The sequence below is a fragment of the Parasteatoda tepidariorum genome, chromosome 4 (assembly GCF_043381705.1).
Source record: "Parasteatoda tepidariorum isolate YZ-2023 chromosome 4, CAS_Ptep_4.0, whole genome shotgun sequence".
Lineage (NCBI taxonomy): Eukaryota > Metazoa > Arthropoda > Arachnida > Araneae > Theridiidae > Parasteatoda > Parasteatoda tepidariorum.
In genome coordinates this window covers 31,095,791-31,118,181 of record NC_092207.1, presented here as the reverse complement: position 1 = coordinate 31,118,181, position 22,391 = coordinate 31,095,791, and the positions used below count along the sequence as shown (strand labels likewise).

The 22,391-nt window shown below is 28.5% G+C and overlaps 2 protein-coding genes across 10 annotated transcripts in view; both read left to right on the top strand.

The window, feature by feature from the left end:
* Positions 1-22,391, top strand: part of LOC107456607 (bruno 3) — a 705,687-nt gene that overhangs the window by 18,786 nt on the left and 664,510 nt on the right. The gene's annotated exons all lie outside the window — the stretch shown is intronic.
* Positions 1-22,391, top strand: part of LOC107456609 (CUGBP Elav-like family member 4) — a 672,772-nt gene that overhangs the window by 438,538 nt on the left and 211,843 nt on the right. The window contains exon 3 of one of the 2 annotated variants that reach the window (XM_071179609.1): positions 17,590-20,731. The exons of the other annotated variant lie outside the window; for it this stretch is intronic. Coding sequence (XP_071035710.1) covers positions 17,590-17,646 — 57 coding nt within the window. The 3' untranslated portion in view covers positions 17,647-20,731. Of the gene's footprint in view, positions 1-17,589; positions 20,732-22,391 lie in introns of those variants that run through there. 2 annotated transcript variants of the gene reach the window in all.

The window sequence follows — 22,391 nt, the reverse complement described above, 5'->3', positions numbered from 1 at the left end:
TTTTTTAGCGTAAAGAGATGCAAGTTTGAATCTTTGACCGCTACAGTTAGAAATCATTGCCTTTTTATAGAAAATTTATAAACATATCATGAAATTCCGACTTCTTTTTAAATGAAGATATTTGAGTAAACCAACATATTTATGCAAACTAACAAACATAAAACTAAAAACCATTAAAAATGCAATTTTTCAATAGTTTAAAAGGAACAAATGGTAAAATATTTGTCATTACAAAAAAAATAGTATTTTGCTTTCTCAGTACATTTCTATTAAAAAAATTCTTGTTGTTTTTTAAGCTTATTAAAACGTATTTTTGACTGATAAAAAATTCAATTCCATAAAAGAAATAAGAAAAAACATAATTTATACGGTCATAAACAATTGATAAAATGAAACTTTATTAGATTTTTACACAAAGAATCTGTAGTTTGTAAGATTTATTTAAATAATTTTTTTTCCTTTTATTGACATTTTTTTGTAACAGAAATAAAAATAAATATTTGTTTTTTAGCAATTTGTTCATTAATACGACATTTACTTTAATACTTGTGTTCAAACTATTTATACTCATCCAAAAATTTTAATCAATAAACAGTATTTCCTTTTTAAAAAAAACTCTTTTGAGTCACTGATAATGCCTTAAAATGTAACTGTGTTTCTAGAATGTTTCATATTTTATATTTCAAAGAATATGAATAAAACTAAAGCTCTTGAGCAACTTTTCCAAAGATCTATGAATAACGATATAAAATATTGCATTGTTACAACCACATATAATTAAACTAAAAATGCATATTTTTATATTAACATTACTTAATATAATTACATTAATGAAAACTAAATAAAACAAACTTCTTTCAAATAAATGTTATTGCTTTATTATTTAGAGTTTCTAAGTAAGATTTGAAAAAAATAACTTATTCATTGTAAGGATCATTAAGATGATATTATTACTATCCTTACGATATATATTATAATCATCAATATAATGATATTCATTTTCCAAAACTTATGCTAAGATATTTAGCAAAATTTGCATCGACCTAATAAACGAAGTTTTTCGCACTTTGATCCAGTTTTCCCTAAAGTTATTCTGATTAAAACAGAATAAATATTTCTAAAAAATTTTAGGCTTTTTTGTACACTAAATATTAAAAAGCAAATGTTTTTTACTGCATGGGTGTCCAATCTAATTTGAAATTTCAGAATAAAATTAGGTTCATTGAAACACCTGAAAAATCATTAAAAAAGATCATAATTTAATTTATTTATTTATTTTTTAAAAAAAATAATAAACCTTTATAAAATGAAGACGAAGTTATAACAAAACAGGAAATTATAAACTTTTGAGAAAAAAAATCAAATTCTAAATGAATGTCTAATTAAAATTGTATTTTCAAACACATTTGCGGAATTTCACTTAAATATTGAATTAAAAACTGCCTTCGAGTATTGCATGAAAAAAACTACTGCCTATCAGCTGAATGGTTAGTTTTTGCTGCAACTTAAAAAAAAATCTATCAAAAATAAAAATAAAAAATACGCAAGATTTGAAGACAATTTTGTGAACACATATACTTTCTAACTACAAGTTATTATTCTAATTACATAACAGGATAAGGAAAAAAAAGTTCTGCGTGTTTCATTTAATGATTAATAAGTAATGAATATAACGTTAATTTTTTTAAATACAAATTATCACTGGTTTAAATGTATATTTTTAAAACCTTCCCTAAAAATTTAATTATGAGAATTAATCTCTCAAATATGACATTTATTATTGAGGGTGAAACAATCTTTCTCACAAATTTTTCTTGTTCGATGAAAAATCTATAGTACTAACAGCGAAGATCGAAAAATAATTTTAAATGATCAAAAAGTAATATAAAACTTTAAAATCAACATATGTAGTGCATAGGATATGATCCCTTATCTTCAAGAAAAGGAATTAATTTTGTGTTTTTCAAAGTTCTATTCCCCGTGTATGGTTTTCTGTTTGCTCCGAAAAGCAGGAACTCAGAATTGAAACTTTATAGAGAAGAGAAAGAAAGATACTTCAGTTCTTTCATTTCTCCAACTTAGGCTCTCCTGTTTCTTTTTCCCTGTTTTTCCCTACCTTATTGTACACATATTACGAACGCAAGTATCGTTTCCCTACGTACTGCCCTACCTTTGGAAGAAGATTAAATTTTTCGATCAACAAGATCTATAAATACCTGGGAAAAATCCGCCATTGTTGTCGATTCTGGGGAAGAACAAAAAAAATATAGTAGAGTTGAGTTGAGCTGTCTCTTCGAGATATGTCTCACGCTCGTTTGAACAGAGGCGGAAAAAAAATAACACCAAAATAAATAAAAAAAAAGACGATTGGAAATTTCGTGTTAATAGCCCTTCGCAAAAACGAAACTAGAAATCTTGAAATAGAAGTGTGAATGCTTTAAAGAAGTATTTTCGAAACTTGTGGCATAAGGAATATTAGCATGAAAATACTTTCTTAAGTCCGCATGGAGCGAAAAATAAAATGGAAAAGTAGACAGGTAAAATTTCTTCAAAAGAGCGTTGGAAATCCATTCCTGTGTGTATTATTGTATTTCACTTTGTAAAATTGAAATTCAGATATTGAAAGACTTCAAGAAATGGACTGTTTGTGAAGTGTATATTAAAGAAAGAATGGTTCAGGGAACAAACAACTCAACCTTTGAAATACATTTCGAATATAAATGAAAAGTAATGAGCACGGGGAGTTTCTATAAAGTGTGTTAGAACTTTAAAGATTTATTTCATGATTTATTTCTTTAGCTGAAACTATGAAAAAGCCTTATCTACTGGTTACATACACTGAGTTATTAAAGATTGATTAAAGTTACTCATACTTACTTAAATGTCAAGTGGATAGTATGCGGAAAGAAACTATAAATTATCAAATAATTTAATACATTTCACATAAATTTAAAAATTAATATTAATAATCTTACACAACTAAAAACATACGTACGTATTTTAACGACATAAGTTTTTTTCTTTTCGTTGATATCTAGCAGTGTAGAACACAACGCAAACTCGTTCTTGATTGCAAACAAAGTATTGACAATATCTAAAGTGAACCAACATGGGTGTTTTTTAAAGTGAAAGTAATTTAAGTATAGTGTGAATGTATGAGATTATTCTTATATAAATGTTTAGATTTAATTTACAACCTTCAAATTGAAAATCGAAACTCAATTTGGTGTTAATCTGATCTAAAGTGTTCTCTCACACAATTGATCTTTAGCTGCTTCAACATCCAATTCGGATAGATTTTACACAACGCTATTTTCACAGTATTGATGATAGTAGGGAGACCGGAAAGTAATATCGTTTAGGCGCATTAAATATTCATTAGTGTTAAAAATCAATTTATTTTTTCGATCCATTTAAATTCATTTTCGAGCCGTCATTGAAAAGTTGCTGCTAACGAGGGTGAATACATTATTGATTAAAAATGAAATCTTCATAACAAGTATGAAATACACCGAAACGACATTACTTTCTGGTCCCCCTAATGCAATCTGCATATAGAAAATTTAATAAAAGAAGAAATAAGCAAATATGGTAATAAAAATCATGAAAGAGAAATTTATAACAAAAAATCATGTAGACCAAGATTTCTAAGATAACTAGACCAGGTTGAGATAGTTCTTAATATTTTGAAAATAAAGACCAACGAAAATAATCGGTGATATTGTGCAGCGAAACTCTGTGAACAAGAAAGCCAGGACCTACAAAGGGCTGTATATTTGGAGAGAGGGATATCAGTATAAGCCTAGAGAAAATTTAAAAATAAGTCTCGTAAAATTTACTTCAAATTATGGTTAAATTTTAACGAATGCTGAACCGATATTACAGATCAGTAACCTATAAATAAATAAATTTTAGTTTGTTCCTTTATTATTAAAAATACATAGATTAGTTTATAATATAATGCATAATATAATATTATATTATATTATATAATGTATGATATAATGTAACACTATATTATATAATATAATATAATATGATATAATATTATATTATATAATGTATAATATANTTTATTATATATAATATAGTATAATATTATATTATATAATATTATATAATATAATAAATAGTTTATGAACGTTTCAGTTTTTAAAAAAACTATTAATATTCTAAGAAATTTATAAAATACACATCATATCAAGAAAATAATATTTATCTTACTTATTTACTTCATAGAATTAAACTTTCGTTGTACTTTAATAAATATTCGTAGAAAATTGCTTTTACTATCGTATTATGGGATTTAAATTTTGGAAATAAAATTATCATTATTGCTGCTAATGTGTGTGTGAGTGTGTTCATATATTAAAGTCGAAAATAGTATTTATTTTAAATTTAGTTTAAAATACTTATAAAATGCTGAATCACGTTATTTCAATTTCAAATATTTAGAATACAGTATTTTTCATAAATTTAATAATAACTTTATTTTCAATAAAACATGTATGAACCACCGAAGCAAATTATTTCGCAGAAATCATTTTATGTTTGCTAACCATTTTTAAAACTTATAAATTTTTAGCTATGAATAGAAATAGGAATATTAAGTTTACAAAAATCTAGCAGTTTTAAAGAACTTCAAGTTTAAGGCGTAATTATATTTTTTTTTTGTTATTCTAATGTTCTCTGTCCAATTTTGAAATGAATCGATGCTTTAAAATTTCATATTTGTATTCAATTTCTCTACGCTCAAACATGCTTTATGCAAATTTAATGGAATTTAACTGGAAATTTATCTTCTTTTATTTAAAGTAAATAACTTTACTACTTGAGTTAATATTATGATATACATCAATATAAAGTAAATAGCAAATAAGTAGATTTATTATTTTTTTACTGACTATAATTATAAGTGTGTATCTCTATAAAATGATTCTTCACCCAATAACTTAACATTTTAAAATTTTGATAACCAAGCTTTACCTAAATTACTCAGTTAAAAAATTTTCAAATAAACATTGTTTCAAAGCCGGCATACCTTTCTTTACATACGTTGTACAAATTTGTAACATTTTTGCAGTTTGCATAGAAGGAAATAAAACTTGTTTCTTCATTTTCTAGTATAGACTAATTATTAAAATACTATTTTTAAACAGTGTTTCGAAAAATTACATAAAATATTTTAAATAATATGTTTCACGATGTTCTAATACTCATTATCAGGTTAGAATACTATTATTAAATTTATATTTTAGAGCACAAATAATTTTTAGCATAGAAAGTCAATCTTGGTTAATTTTAGGAAGCTAATATGTTATAATCTGAAATATAAGTATATTTTTAGTTAAAGTTACTAATATTTTTGGCTTAAACTACAAGTGCTACTTACTTAAGATTACCTACAATTTTCAGTTTATATTACTAATATTAACTTGCTATGGTTAGTCATATTTTATAGTGTGTATAGATACACACTACCTAACAATACGAGACAATTTTAGTTTTGAAAATTTCAATTACTGAAGAAATTAAAGGATTATTTTGTGTAATTAGTTTATGCGAATTTTTATGCTTAGCAATAAGGTTTAAAACTTTCAGAGGTTTCAGGAACCGATAAAAAAGTACGGAAGAAAGCAATTATTTTTGAACACCCTATGTCAGAAAATCAAGCATAAATGGCAGATGCAGCTTGTAACTTATTCCAATTTGTTTGGTTGTTATTTTCAATAACTTCATAAAATTTCAGAAACCTTGCTCGAATATTTATAGACATTTTTACAAGAAAACTTATTTTTTGGTCTTACATTTGCCTGCTATAACTTAAAATATATTTAATAAAATTATATAAAATTATTTGACCTATTATGAAATGATTACTAAATTACTGTTTTGAAACTTGAAAGAATTTGTTGAAAACTGCGCAAGATATGAGTATTTAAAATAGTTCTTTTATGCTGCACATTCATGAAAAAAAATTAAATCCTTTTTTTATTTAATTTTGTAGTTAATCATATTTGGCAACTAATACAAAAACTTCTGATTTGAATGTCTTAAAAATTTAAAGAATGTTAAGCAATTTTCTAAGTAGTTTTTGTGCTTTTTAAAAGAGAGCTCAAAATGCGAAGAGGGAATCCGCAAATTTTATTTTGTATCAGACCAAATTTAAAAGCAAATTGTATGTGATCTGTTCTAGGAATAAAATCTGGTGAAAGAAAATATTCCCTAATGAAGGATGATCCCCCATAACTTTTTCTTTCACCTGAATATATATGTCAGGTGAAAGAAAGGTAGGGCTGATATATATACATATACAGAGAGAGAGAAAATATGGAAAAAATATAAATATTTCTTAGAGGAGAAGAAGAAAATATTAAAATATAATTGTTTTTTTAAATTAAAGTTTTTTAAATTAAAAAGTTGAGAAACATATAAGGAAAAGATATAATTTCGATATCAGCTCACACGATTATATCTGCAAAAAGAGTGCTTTCCTATATTGTCTTATTAAGGGCAACGTAAAACATGTCAATATAAAAGTGTGAGGATCACCAAACAAATTGAAACGGAAATAGGACAAATTAAGCAAAAAATGCAAAATTAAACATATCAAGCAAAAAATAGAATGTAAAAATTCCAGAAAATGCAGAATAAAGCACAAAATGTAGTATATAAAGCGAGAATCGAGTTCATATATGTACTTCCACTTACCGGCATCTTTCAAAAATGATTTAAAATATTTTCGAAACAAGTTTGCCAGAATAATCAATATCAAAATAGAAGCAAAAATAGAGTATAAAGAGGTCGTTTTATGGCACGTTCTTATTGAATTGAAGAAGCTCATTTGATTTTTTAGTTACATTGAATTTCCCTGAAACTGGATCTGCACAAGGTAATTATACTGGATTTCAAAGTTTATAATTAATAAGGTAGAATTTTAATTATAAAATTTTGATATTGATAATTTTAGAGAAATTATTAGCATTTAGGGAAAAAAATATTTCAAATTGCCATTGGTAAAACTATAAATTTAGTTAACAATTATAAATTTAGTTAATAATTTTAAATTTAGTTAGAAAATTTTTATAAATTTGTTAATAATTATAAAATATAATTAATTCAATGATTTTATATAGAATTTAATTACATCATTTGAATATCCATTGTTTTTATGTTTTTTATCAAATTTTGAAAGAGTTTGTCGATTTGTTTTCCCGATAAATAAACATTACTGCAAATTCTTTTAAGTGAATTGATTTAATGAAAAATAATATTTAAATAAATGCTTCTAGAAACGTTAGAATTCACTGTAATTAGTTTATTTATATTAAATTTAAAATCCTTTCTCTTATCCTATAAATCAACAGTGCAGATATTTCCTTCTTTTTAATACTTGAATCCAAAAAACTAATATAAATATTATCGTCATAATAGTAAGAGCAACTCCTCAGGGTAATTATATATATATATATATATATATATATATATATACACATACATACACAGAAAAGGAAAGAGCATTTAATTTTGTTTTCGCAATGGTTTTTATTTTACTCAATATTCTAAAATTAAACTTCATAAAATTGCCCTTGTTTTCAAAAGTTAAATCTTTATTCAATTAAGTTTGTATTACTATTTTTCAGAATAAAAATAACGGTTTTCGAGCGATTTTTAATAAAAGAAACAAACAAGTTAGATTTTTTTCTTTTTAGCAATAAATATTATATGTTACTGGTAATTGGGTTTCCTTCAATCCACTGCATTACCTTGGTCACCAGAAAATATGCAAAAGCAGTCTCCAAAGAGAAAAGACCACATCATCATTATATATTTATTTATTATTTAAAAGAAAATACTTCTTTTTTATGCTCATATTTCATTGTATAATTCCAATTATTTTGGTTCCTTTAAATTTATAGTTGAAAAAAAAAATTTATAAACTCGATGGAAAACTATCTTTTTATGTTTTATTTCACTGATATATTTCTTCAAAACTTGTTTTGGAACAAAAATAGATTTGCATGCTTTAAAATTCATAGTTTTCAATTGTTAATATTTTCCTCCGTTTGACTGTAAGCGTACATCATTATCGGTGATTATCATGTATTCTATTACTTCAAAAGAAGTTTGTTATTCATTTTATTCGATAAATGTTATTCTTTTAGTTTCATTTAAAAAAAAATCTATTTCATAGTTAAAATATTTTTAATAAACATTTCGAAATATATTGATTTGCAATGATAAATTTTTTAAGTCTAATGTAAATTTTGCTTTTGTTCCAAATTCTAGTTAACGTGAGTAACAATTTTTGAAACAACAAAATGGCGCAAAATGTCAAAAGGAAAAAAAAACTCTTTGTGCTGTCCAAATTTTTAATGTTTTAAAAAAACTTTTCTGACGCTGCCTTTTTTGGGCACATAAAAGATTGCCAAAATTTGAATTATTGTTTTTTGTATGCTTTTCATAAGAAAAAGGTGTCGCAAAATTATCTATTTTCTTTCAAATATTTAAGCTATTTACACGTTCTATAGCTCATATTTTTACGACAATCTTTTATATGCAGTTTGAATCAATAGATTTGTTCCGAGTGTAAAACTCTTAAATTATGGATGTTTCATTTTTCATTGAGCAGTGCGAAAATTCTGAATTAAATTACGGTAAAAAGTACCGGCACATTAGGTGCACTTTAAAATTTATATCGGATATTTTACAGTAATAATTAACTGCAGTGATTCAGTGAATTTACAGTAAATATTATTATAAGAAATATGGTATGTCAGATCTTCAGTTCCGTATAATTTTACGGTAAAAATAGATTTCACGGTAAAAATGGATTTTACGTTAAAATTAATTTTACACACAAGCAAAAGTTTTGAAAAACATCCTTAATTTATCCCAGTTGCTTAATTAAACGTTGAATAATGTGTTTGATGAATAATATGTTGATGTTACTAATCACTTAAATTTCCATATTTAATCGCACATCCATGTCTACATGGAAAGGTTCCTTAACAACCATACAAAAAAAAAATGCTAATTCAAGAAATGGGAAAAAATACATAAAAATATTTCCCTTTGTTTCATGCTCTGGTCGCTCGAACGACTTTGGGAATAAATAATTCCCGGACTTCTGTGCCGGAAGCTACATTTCGGAGGATCGATGTCCAGTCTGGTCCGGAGATTACGTCCGGGTAACGAGCGTCTATGTCCTGACGTGCCGGACATGATATACGCACGCGGTCAAGCACGATCAGCAGTTACAGGGTAAGATCTTGAGTTCATCCAATTATGTTGGGGGGATGAGGGAGACTTATCAGCTCCGAAAAGAATGTGTCCATCCGGCGAAAGGAAAAGTACCGGATCTGGAGAAAGCATTTCCGTGTTTCCTTTTCGGGAGTTGTCGCTGGTAATGTCACGGAAACTTCCGCCGTCACTTGAAATTTTCATTTAGGAAGATCCGATAAAGTTATTACTTTCTCCATATCCTCATTTTTTAGATGAACTTTGAGGTATTATTTCATTGATGAGGTTTCTTTTTTTAATATAATGTACACATATCTAATGCAGTAAATAATAAAAAATGGCTATGAAATTATTTTAATAAGTATAGATAAATACATCTAAAATGTTCACAGAGTTAATTACTAGTAATCACTTTTACCTACTCTTCAGAATATCATTAAATGCGTGACCCAGGAATGCCACCCAAAAGAGAGAAAGCCTCTGCACGGATCAATTTAGTAGTCCGACATAATGAATATGAACTGCTCAGTAGATTTTAAATATTAAAAATATCAGTACTTTCGTTGGACTAGATGATAAAATTTATTGTTTATAGTAACCCGTGCTGAGGCCTTCTCTCTTCATAAAGGTATTGCACAGACACATTTACAACAAGCGTTAGCGTGTGTCCCCCCATATTTGAAGATACAAAGAAAAGTGGCATAAGCTCATTTAATTGGTAGACTGAATTTGCTCATCTTTCAGGTAGCATTAAAAATTGACATAAGTAGCTTCACTGGAAAATCTTTTTTATTAATTATTGTTTTTAGGACATTAAAAGGATAACATATAGAACATACTACTGGACACTAATATAAATGTGACATAATCACGCTTAAGTGGTACTAAGACTACTTGTTTAACATTTCCAAATATAAATTAAGTAAATTTGAAAAGATTTGCAAAAAAAGAATCTTAGAATTTTGCTTTTTGGAAACTGCAACTGTCACAAGCATTGATTTTTCACCATTTTTGTTTATTAATTGCATCTCCATCTACTTTTCTATAACAACCATAAATAACTTTTTATCCAAACCATGCAAAGCCATCTAAGCAGAATACGATTCTTCAAATTCTCAGTCACTTTTCAAACGTATTAGCTACAGTGTATAAAATTCTGGTAAAACGTATCTGCACTCAGGAATCCAGTACTTTTTACTAGAAAATTCACTTTTACTGTAACATTTAACGGGACTAAAAATCTGGCAAGCCATAATTTTTACAGTAATAATTACAGTAAAATAACTGAATCCCTCTAACTAACCGTGAAATTCACGGTATAATATTTTACGGTAAACATGACTTTTACGGCAAAATGGAATTTACGGATGTGGCACTCAGGGTGCCTGTTCTTTTTCCCGTAATTTGAACCGAAATTTTTTTTTCAGTGCAGCAAGAAACAACAAATTAATAGATAAAAAATGATAAAATACTTCCTCCACCGCGGCTGCACAAAAGCGATTTTTTCACCAAACCACCATCTGTTACAAGGTATCTAGGCAAATCGAAATTTATCGAGGATATATCAAACTACAGGTTTTTAAATAAGGTGATACTTCAAAAAAAAAACCTGTATGACAAGAAAACCAAAAAGCAATTCGCTCTGTATCCGTCTTTTCAAGTCCCCTCAATGTTTTCATTCCTTTGCTGCTCTGGCAAAGGATCTCTGAGTCCTTTATTATGGCGGGGAAGACCCCGCAGCCATAAAACGTTGCCGGGGACATAACTCTTCGTGTTTCCTAGAAAATGATGGAAATGCCAGTTTTAATGGTCGCCGTATATCAATTTCTACGCCACCTGCGACGCAACGGGCTTTGCATGAGGAGATAAAAATGGATAATTTTTAAGCTTTACCCTGTACTTTAGCCCCGTAGCGACATTAAAAATAATATAAAATGTTTGATCCTCTCTTTCTGGAAGTGCGAGTAAAAACAATGCAGTAAAAACTGAACTTCTGAGTATTGGGCCCATTCATTATACGTTAGAGAGATAAGGAAGATATAGCAGCTTATTATACACTGGATAAGAGATAGTGTAACGCTTTATACATAAATTGATTGAACTTCCAGTGGAATTGATATCAGACCTGAGGATTTTAAAGGGAAAGATAGTGACTTGTTTATTATACTAAGTCGAGTTTAAAACTTTCTATCTTTTGATTAAATTCGGTTTTATGTGAGAAATACAATTGGTAGGTGGTTTTGGCGGTAATAAATTTTTGATGCAATTTATCAACTTTTATTTTGAGTTGTGTTTACACGTATATATTTTAAAAGGGGGAAAAAGAATCATTGTTTTTATATTTTGAAACAGTTGTTTAGTTGGAATGATATTTTAATACTAAGTATTTCAGTAGAGTAATATTCTATTTCAATAAAAAGAACAGAAATTTGTTTTATTTTCAACTTCTACTTTCATGTTGGTAGTCGACTTTGAAATTAAAAATTCCGTTCCATTTATTTAAGAAATGGTCAAACACGTTTTACGGGAATTTTCTATTTGCACTTCTAGCTCTTTCTGAAGGTTGGGTAAAAATTTTGCGAATAATATTTATATCAAATCTATAGGAACAACTGTCCATTTAGCAAGAAATGATTTTGAACATTTTACATAGTTAAACTTTAAACGCGTTTTGAAAGACTAAAATCAAATCTTTTATAAATGTTATGAAAAATACCTGGAATATGCTATGATTTTTAATGCTTCTAACTCCATATGAACACCATAGAGCTTGGTAGCTTTCATCCAAGCGTTTTTGGTAATGGTTTTGATAAAATTATCGATAATATATGGTTTCATAATGTTTATCAAATTTGGTAAATGTGGTAAAATTTTCTCTAATTTTAATATGATATATTGGAGCATGAAATAAAATCCATTTACTAGGTAAAATTTGCTTTTCAGTTTTGTATTATATACTAGATGTGTAAGAACTATAAGAACTGTAATAAATATAGCAACTATAACTACAGGAACTATAATTTTAAAAGTCAGAATTTTCTGTAAACCGTTAAAAAAATTACCAAACGAATGATTTAAATACCGTATATTTTTTTTTATTATCATCACAATTAGTTTTTTTACTAGAAACATCATCGTTATATAGAATAGTAGTTTTACCAGCATTTTTTTTCTTCGCTCACAAATGCGTCTTCATTATAGTTTCTTACTTGCGTTGATAAAGTTGCATACACAGTCGAACTAGCGTTTCAAATATTTTGAGTGATCCTACAAGTGTTTTTGTTTTTCAACACTTGTAGTGCTTTGTCAAATCCAGTTTGTATTGTAATAGCACTTAATATATTTTAGTTTTCATTATACAACCACTTTGATTCTTTTAAAACTTTGGTTTGAAGATTAAAAAGCTTCCTATCTCAACAAAATCCTGAATTTTCGACAAAACTTTCAAAACTGTTATAATTTCAAATGCAACAATACTATTTGTTAGCTCCCTCAGTTAGCAAGTGGTGACATCTGTGAACAATTACGTCCTTTAACATTGATGTGTATTAAAGAGAAAATGTGACAGCGCCTAAAATCAAAATGATAATGCGACTCCAAATAAAAGAGGAGATTATCTTGAATTTCGATTGTTAAGTTTTGTTAAGTTTACAAGCTAAAAAAAAAGAAATAAAAAGAATTTTTTGCGAACAAACTTAAGAGGGAGCAACAATCCGAAAAACGTCTTCATTCAGGCATCAAAAAGCATCATATGATTTCTTAAACACTTAAGTTTTCTTGTATGCAGGATAGCCTTAAGCACCTTCGCCATTATTTATGGTTTTTTTATCATTCAAGACAGAGGTAGTGACAAACGTAGTTTTTTTTACCTTCAGAACACCGTAAAAACAGTATTGGTTCGTAAAATCCTATTAGTAATCAGATACTATTGCATAATGCGAATGAATCCCATTTGTTGAATAAAAAATTTTCAGATCAATTTATTTGAAAACAATATTTTTTATTCCCCTACAGGATTTCAGGAAAATTTAGAGCTTTATTCCAATATTTTAAGGTTTGTACTAATAATTTTTAAGCGTTTCCTATTTTTTTTAACTATTGCCTCTATGTCAGCTTGCTATTTTTCGCACATTGAAGTACAGAATAAATCAATCTGGTAATCACGAGGCGAGTCTCTGATACTAGATTTTATCGTGACTGTCACGATAGATTTATCGTAACTGTCACGTGACTGTTACAAACAAATCTATTTTGTTGACTGTCCAGAAAGCTCGTCCCGATACATTATCTAGTATTATAGAATTGGCACAAGTTTTCTGAACGACCTAATATGTTTAGGTGAAGATAGTGCCTTGGTTTGGCAGTCACACTGAATTAAACACTAATTTCCTCTTAAATGATTTTAGCTACACTATAGTCAGATTTTTTTTAAAAATCTCCTTGAAAGTTTTTTATTAATATCTGAATTTTTCAATTATTGATGAAAGCGTAACACCTTTTAAAGTCAATGCATTTATTTATGAAATAAAGATTAAAACTGGTTTTTCTCATTATTCGATAGTACAAAGTTCAAGTTAAAATTAACTATTTACTAACGTTATATCTCATTATATTCTTTCAACCAACAAAGTTAATGGAGTAAACAAGCTTTAGTTTTTTTCCCTAATCCCCTCCCCCCTTAGGAAAAATAGTCTCTAATTGTCTGGAAATTAAAACACATTAAGATATCTTTTCAATGTACTATATAGTAGCTGTTTGAGGAAACATAACAATAGATGAAGACAGCTAATATTTGTCTCGCTTTTAGAAATAACTTTAGAGTTGTCGTTTCTTTCAAGACCAAAACTATTGGTTCGGTGCTTGGATCGATCTTTTTTCGGAAAAGTTAGATGATGTGTTTATTTTGGCAGTAACAAATGTTTGTCTTGTCACTGACGAGTTCGCTAAGTGGTTCGAACACTGTTTTCCAGTCAAGTTAATCTAGTTATTGACTTAAAAGTCTCAAAATACTTCTTTTCCAATAACGTGTTACATTTGTTTCTCACGAAATAAATGTTTCAAAACTTTATGTGTTTAAAGAAGCTGGATATAGTTTTTAAGAGACTAGTTAGCTTCTTTCATTGTATCTAAACTTTTTCTGGAGAAACTGTGACAAAGTTCTGATTGAACAAATTGAAATACTTTTCTTTTTTTTTTTAAAAAAAAAGAGATTTTGGGATATTGTTAAGTGATACATAAATTTGAAAATTAAAAAAAAAAAATATTTGCCATAGACTGAAAAATTTTTCTCCTTAAAACAACTGGAATCATTTAGCAATACACCAGTGTAATTTAACCCGAACGTAAAGTTTATCGGAATATTGTAGTAAACCCATGTACCTTTAGACTAATTAGAAAATAAATAATTTTTTACTCAGCAACCCTGATTTAATTCAAGAAATTTCCAATTAGCCCAGAAAAGTGAAAGCTTTTTAAAAAATAACTTACTCAATTTGTAATAACCTTTTTGTAAATCACCCAACATTTTGAAACGTTTCTCGGAATAACGCTATGCAAATTCAGACTGGGTACATAGCGCTTTGTTCCTTTTCTTATCAGTCTAAACGAATATAAACTTATTGTAATTAGTTTAAATATCAAGCAGTTCAAAAATATTGAAGACTTTTCTGGGTGATCGTCATTTCATTGTTAAAAAGACTGACATCTTACGTTTTTAAATAAGTATTTAACTCATTCCAAATTTTAATTAATATAATTTTTTTCCTATTTGAAATCGAATAAAAATATTCATTTATAAGTTGGAATTAATATTTTTGAGTAACTTTTCCATGTAAATATTTTTCATCTTTTTGAAATTATACATATTTATATAAACAAAACATGCCTAATTAATTTATTATTCTTATTTTAAAAGTTTAAAAATATGGAAGTGTTGTAAAAACTGTGACTGGTATTCTCTTCAGAAGTAGTAGAAAATACGTAACTCTGCTGATTAATTATCTATTTTGTTTTTAACACGAAGAATTAAATAGAGAATCCAAAAAAAAATTCCAATAAAGTACTTTTACAACTTAAAATATTGTGATATTTAATATATATACAGCGGCCTAGGCCAATAGGCCCATACGCCAAATACAATGAATCATTTAAAAGGTCAACAGACCCTTATATAAATAAAATACAAAAATTATATGTATATATACAATACAAAACTTATTAACCCTCATATAAATAGAATACAAAAATTATATATATATATAATACAAAAATTGTGAACCCTGAGACAACCAGTAAAAACTGAGTGAGCTGTGAGCCAGAGCTGGTGGAACCCTTAATACAAGACAAAAAATCTAACAATTNTCATTTATAAGTTGGAATTAATATTTTTGAGTAACTTTTCCATGTAAATATTTTTCATCTTTTTGAAATTATACATATTTATATAAACAAAACATGCCTAATTAATTTATTATTCTTATTTTAAAAGTTCAAAAATTTGGAAGTGTTGTAAAAGCTGCGATTGGCATTCTCTTTAGAAGTAGTAGAAAATACGTAACTTTGCTGATTAATTATCTATTTTGTTTTTAACACGAAGAATTAAATGGAGAATCCAAAAAAAATTCCAATAGAGTACTTTTACAACTTAAAATACTGTGATATTACGAACTCAACGTATGAACATAAATCTCCCCAAAACGCCTACACTTTTATTTGTGGGCTATGTGACTTCTAAAAATACACACTGTACTTTTGGGGTAAATACTTACAGTACTCTAATTAATCTACTATACATAGTACATGTAGTACCGTTTATTGTTATGAATATTGTAACGTATCAAGCTATATCAAGAAACAGTTCTTTGTCTTATTAAAAAAACATTTATTTCACACCACAACAAACACAGTAACAAATACAAAGTACCCGTAACGGAATAGTTAAATCTTATAAAACAAATTGGAAAAACCCTTAACGGGTTTTAAGAAACCACAAATTGCACAACAAAACTAATCTCTAAAAAAAACCAACAACTCTGTTGTTCTAAAAAGGTCTTCTAATTTTATCGTCTGCTTTCATTTTTTATTGTTTATCTCTTTATGTGTTTATTTTATTCATGCTTTTGCTAGCCAGTTAATTTTCCAATATTTTTATTTTTATTAATGCTTTTGCTAGCGAAATATTTTTATAATATTTTCAGACTTTATAACGTGTTCTGGGTTCTTCACTTTCAAGAGATTCAAAGACAATTACGATTACTTTTACTCATAATTTGCTACTTAAGGTCTGGTTTCTTAGGACAAACGCCTTATCTGAGCGTCAGCGGGAAGTCAACGTCCCGCTGACGCCAACAAAATACTGGTTTGTTAGCTCAAGACCTGGTTTCTTAGAACTAGCGCCTTATCTGGGCGTCAGCGGAAAGTTGACGTAGAGCTGACGCCAAAAAAATACTTTTTTGTTAACTCAGCGTGAGCATTCGGTCCACCGCAGACATTAATTCTCATTGCGCATGCGTTAATAACGTAAACAAATATTTATTTTGAATTTGTATTGATTTTGTTATTGTCGACCAGTGTTTTAGAGAACAAATAATGACTTTGTCCAAGAAGAAACACATTGCAGCTGAGTTAAATGAAGAGTTTCTATGTTTAATGAAGAAGCTATGTTTAATGTCAAAATCAAAATCTTGACTGATTTCAATGTGTTGTTGAATGTTGTCCGCCATTGCTTCTGTGGTTAACGTCACGTTGTAATCCAACTGCAGCTGAGTTTGACGGCAATTGTAGTTCAAGATGAGCGTTCGATGACGTATACTATCAAACTTACAAATGGACCAATCAGAGGTTAGCGCTGATTTCCAGCTGACGGCGTCTTGTCCTAAGAAACCAGGCCTTCAGTTTCAATTTGCGCTATCACATCAAGCTGAACTTGTAAACAGGGCACTAGTTTCACTTACATCCTAAAAAAATTCAAATGATGTTCAAAATCGAACTATGAGGACTCTCATTAAAATTTTCATCTTTCAAAGAAAATCTTTACCACTATTTAAGTGAAAATAAATAATTTACTTTCTTCTCGCATGTCATCGCTCAAGCACCAGCTACTGGCACGCGTGCCATTGGTTTACCACCTCTGTCGTAGACTATGTTCTTTTATATCTTAAAGAAATTTTCAGTTATTTATCCAGTCTTCTTAAATAATCAATACATTACCTGATCGATGTCTTAATTGAAGATTTTAACTCATATTGTTGATCATTGACTGATTGATGTCTGCCTATTTCATGGCTAAATGTTCTTTTAAACGTTTAATTACATTTCATTTTACTTAACTTTGTATTTTTATTTTAGGTGAGTACCTGTGTTTTTTTATTAAAGCTTAAGTATGAATATAGAAATATGTCTTAACCATTTGTGATTATATGATATTTACAACAAGACGGTAAGTACTTATTTGTTTAAAAATGTTGTTGCAATATTTAAGGAATGTTACTTTTAAAATTAAAATTTTGTTCACGTATGCAATGGATAATACTCATGATAAATATTTTTATTAAATGAGAACTTGTCCTTAATGGGAACTTACTAAATTTTTTCTTCCGTAGTTTTTCAAAACTATATTTTATTTATTTATTGTATTTTCTTTCAAGACATCATTGTCTATAAAAATAAAAATTTTAAGGATTAAGACAGAAAGTTTAAAAACTTTTTTTCATTTAGTTTTAATAGCTGAGTAAAGATGCTGTTTTCGTTTTATATATAAAAGCATTTCAAAAGAAAATAATGTACCTGCAATATCATAAGCTATTTTTCCTGTTGTTAAAAAGAGATTAAATATCTGTTTTTTTTTAACTAAGACTTTAATGGAAAAGAAAACTTTTATACTGTAAAAGATTGTCCACGTTTTAAAGAAATACAACGTAGATTTTTAAAATAAGTATTATTGTTAATATTTTCCATTAGATTTATGTAACCAATATTATATTTTTTAGCATAGTATACGATTTAGTTTCAAAACCAGTTCAATCTATTATCGTAAATAAAACAAAAAAAGTTTTAATCCAACCAGCCGAAGAAACCCAGTTTATTAAGTGGTGACTGGAGCATGTTAAATCTGTCGGGATCACTTACTCCTCCAAGTTCCCATAACGAATTAAAATATTTGGGGGAGCCTTTTTGGCTCAGGGGAAAGAGCGTTCGCCTCCCAATGTGGTGAACTAGGTTCGTATCCCAGCCATGGCTGTCGGTATGAATTTTCCACCTAGCTCGCATCGAAAACAGTGCTGACATGCAATATCCACCTTGGTAGACAGATTATGATTCAGTCTCCTTGCCGTCAAACCAACAGTAGGAGTTTTTCGTGGTTTCCACCTCTCTGTAACGCAAATACGGATTAGTACCAATAAAAAGTCTTCCACGAAGGCGAATTTCTCCCAATACTTGATCCAGAAATTCCCTTGTCTTTTGGATTTGTTTTAAAATTACAAGACTACGGAGTTGAACATCGGTAGTCGTAATTTTTTTTTTTTTAAATTCCTGGAATTTGATACCTTTAGTACTGTTGTGCCAGCCGTAATTATATTCTAAGTTACAAACATCCTATATTTTCCATGTGAAATTGTTTCCTTTTATTAACTTTGCACCCCTACTGAAGATGCGACATCAATATCTCTTCTGATTGTTACTGTTTATTTTCTTTGTAATGTTTGTTTGCATTTAGCTTATTTCTAAGTAGCACTGTTTTCTGGATTTCATATTTAATATTCTACCTATTTGTTAAAAGTCTAATTTGAATATATTTGCTCATGTAATTGAACTGTTACGCTCACTTCGAACTTTCGGAGTGCCCCTGGATGCCCCCCTTACGGGGGCGGGACGGGCTTAAGCTTGTTATCGGTAGTCGTAAACTTAATTGGGTCGGCTGTTCAACGACGATTACAAAATAAAATAAAATATCTCTAAGGGTACTGAATTGGAGATTGATCGTGCTCTGGTTCAGGTCAAAATTACGATCTATGGATAAATGGATGTATGAATGTGTGTCCTTGCTAAAGCAGTCTGTGACGTGTGAGTGTGGCTGAAATCATGTTGTTGACCATAGATGACCACTAAAAAACAAGAAACGCACCCTTTGCCTTAAATCCCCTTGATTTTCTAAGCAGGCTTACTGGCAATGGCAAGTGTCAATGTAAACAGCAACAAAATAAAATTATGTTTTAAAGGAATTAATAACGAGAATTGAAATGCATTTTTTATTAGTTTCAACTCAATTAATATCTACCCCAAGTAGCGCATAATATTAGATAACATCGGAAAAACACAAAAAATCTAACGTTATTTTGAACAACTTTAGAAATTTTAAAAAGATACAAAAAGTCTCTGTTTTCTCTGTATTTTTATAACAATAGATTACATACGAATTAATAGATTCTAGAGTTAGCTGTCTTATTATTTTGCATCGGTTTTCGAGCTACATAACAAAAGATTTTATATTTTCTGTTTTTACTTTACGTCGTATTGTTATATTTTTGGAATAAGTAGAAGAAAGATTTGAATTGTAGCATAATTTTACATAACTTTTTGTACTGTTTGGAAGTAGTGAAGCATGGAACAATAGTTTTATCATTCCACACATCATTTACTTAACATTACAAAAATACTCAATAAAATTATGTTACCAAAATCTACCTCCATCTTCTCTTTAACTTCTCTTTAAAGGTTCCTACTCATAAAACTGAAACTATAGTATGTCAATTTTTGAGCTTACATTTGTGATTTATTTACATACTTAAAAGTTAAAATTTAACAAAAATCTCCAAACGTAGAAGCAAAAAACTCTAATAATGGCTTAAAAATCAGTTTTCTTAGTGTTTAACGATATACAGTTTTTGCCCTTATAGCCTTTTCGGAAGTGAGTGGTGGGTTTTGCTCTTGAAAATGTACTGTACTTGAATCCTGGTATGAGAGTGAACAGTAGTTGATTCCTAATAGATTTTCATGAAGCTGAAAAACTTTACCTGAAATTATAAAAAGAGAGAAAAAAGTGAAACTTCACATATAAAACATTAAATTTAGTTTACGAAAAAAAATCTATAAGTTAATAAAACCAAAATATATCGTGTTTATTCCATTTATTTGATAAATTTTTCAGTTCGTATAGCAAAATTTTAACCGAAATTCTGGTTTTCAAAATATTAGTTTATTAGTTTGTATAACCACACATTTAGTGGAAAAAATACAAATCTAAAAAGTAAATTTAACCAAATCAATGGCTTTTATGTCATGCGCATTTTCATACATTGTACCTATATTAGAACATTTGGTTCCGATTTAAACCTTTACCAGTTAATTAAGCACCATTGGCATTAATAGTTGTAGCAATTTCTTATCTTCCTGCAAAATGAATTCGTACCATTTCTACATTAATTTTTCTGTATAGTACATAGTTAATTTTTATTATTTCAATTAGTAACTATAACACAATAAAAAAAAACTTCTCAACGTCAAACGTATCTCAGCACCGAAAATAGTGGCAACTATTTAGCATCAAAGTAGGATTCTACTACATTAAGAGCAAAAGATAGTTCATGGTGTATAGTGGAGTTCCAAAGATGTTCTTTTACACTACTTGGTGTAAAGTAGTTGCCACTATTTTCGCTATTCAGTTACTTTTATCCTACTTTTTTTAGCACTAAAGACGAGTTTTTTCTTGCTTCCTTATGATCTATCTTATCCATACTATGTTCATTAACTTCTCATTAAATGTTAATACAAATTTTAACACAATAAAGCAGATAACTGAAGAACATTAGGTTCCTTCAAAAAATTAAATCTCGTAACAGATTCTTTAAAATTATCTTAATGCCCGCATTAAACAAAGAATTTATCCATGTTTTAAAGTAATACACCATCAAACATAAAATGTTTAATAGTACTTTAAGGGATAAATTAGCAAATATAATTTTAAAATAGTTATGACACACATAATTAGAAAGTTTAACTTTACTTGAGAATCTTTAGCCTTATTAAATGCGAGGAATTAAAAGAGAAGAAGAAAAAAATTCTAAATCCATCAACATCTGAGCAGATTACTTTTCAAAACCAATTTAACATTCTGGGAACTATTGAGGCAGCTTTTGGGTAAGATCATTTTTAAACGGATAAAGTTATTTAAACTGCAAGTATGTTCACATCCACCGCATAATTTAACGTTGCTTAATGCGCCTTGAAAGTTCATACACAGCCGCGCGCGAACGTTCAATTAAGTCCGGCCAGGACCGGATGATGAATGGTTGTCGGATAACATTTTCGAACGAGCCCCGAGTTGTTTCCGGAGAGAAAATCAGCTCGATCGTTTTGTCAGATTGGTTACTTCGAACAAAATTCTAACGATTGGATTATAAAAGTCAAGCAAACATAGCGGAAGGGCTGCACCATTAAATGTAGTTGAAGCAGATTGACTTTTCTTTCTAGTCGGTGAGTTAATCGCTATTTTAATTAAAAGTGCGCAGTTGTCAGTGAGTGAATTATAGACTGAATTCATAATTACTATGATTCACATTTTATGTAGAGATTTTAATGAATTAAGAATCGAAAATTCAGGAATTAGAACAAAGATCGAACACGAAGAAAAAAACATACTGCAATAAATAAATTAATAAAGTAAAGTCTTTTTAAGACAAAAAATATCAGTGTAGCTGTTTTTATTTCGTGTGGAGANATATATATATATATATATATATTAAAACACGGTAAACTTTCTCGTGTTAAGATGTATCAAATTTCAGTAACAAAACTTATCGCATTCAGAAAAAGTTACGTTGTCTGCAGACAAAATATTATTGCTTGTATTTCACGTTACATTTACAAGTTTTTAACCAGTTTAAGACCAGTTTTATGTTTTCAATTAAAAAGACAAATTCCGACTTCAAATAAGGTAAAAATAACGAAAAAAATATAACTGAAATGAATTTAAAAAATTTACTATTTGCGCTATTGCGTCGTAGATGGAAAATACTTGTGCAACTGGTGCCTTCATCTGCGGGACATATGTCCCCCTAGGGCCGAATGGTTTTGTAAAGCCGTTTTGAAATTTTAAGCAACCCATTTGTTCCGTTCTATATTCCTCTTAGTTTTATATCTCAATTGTAACT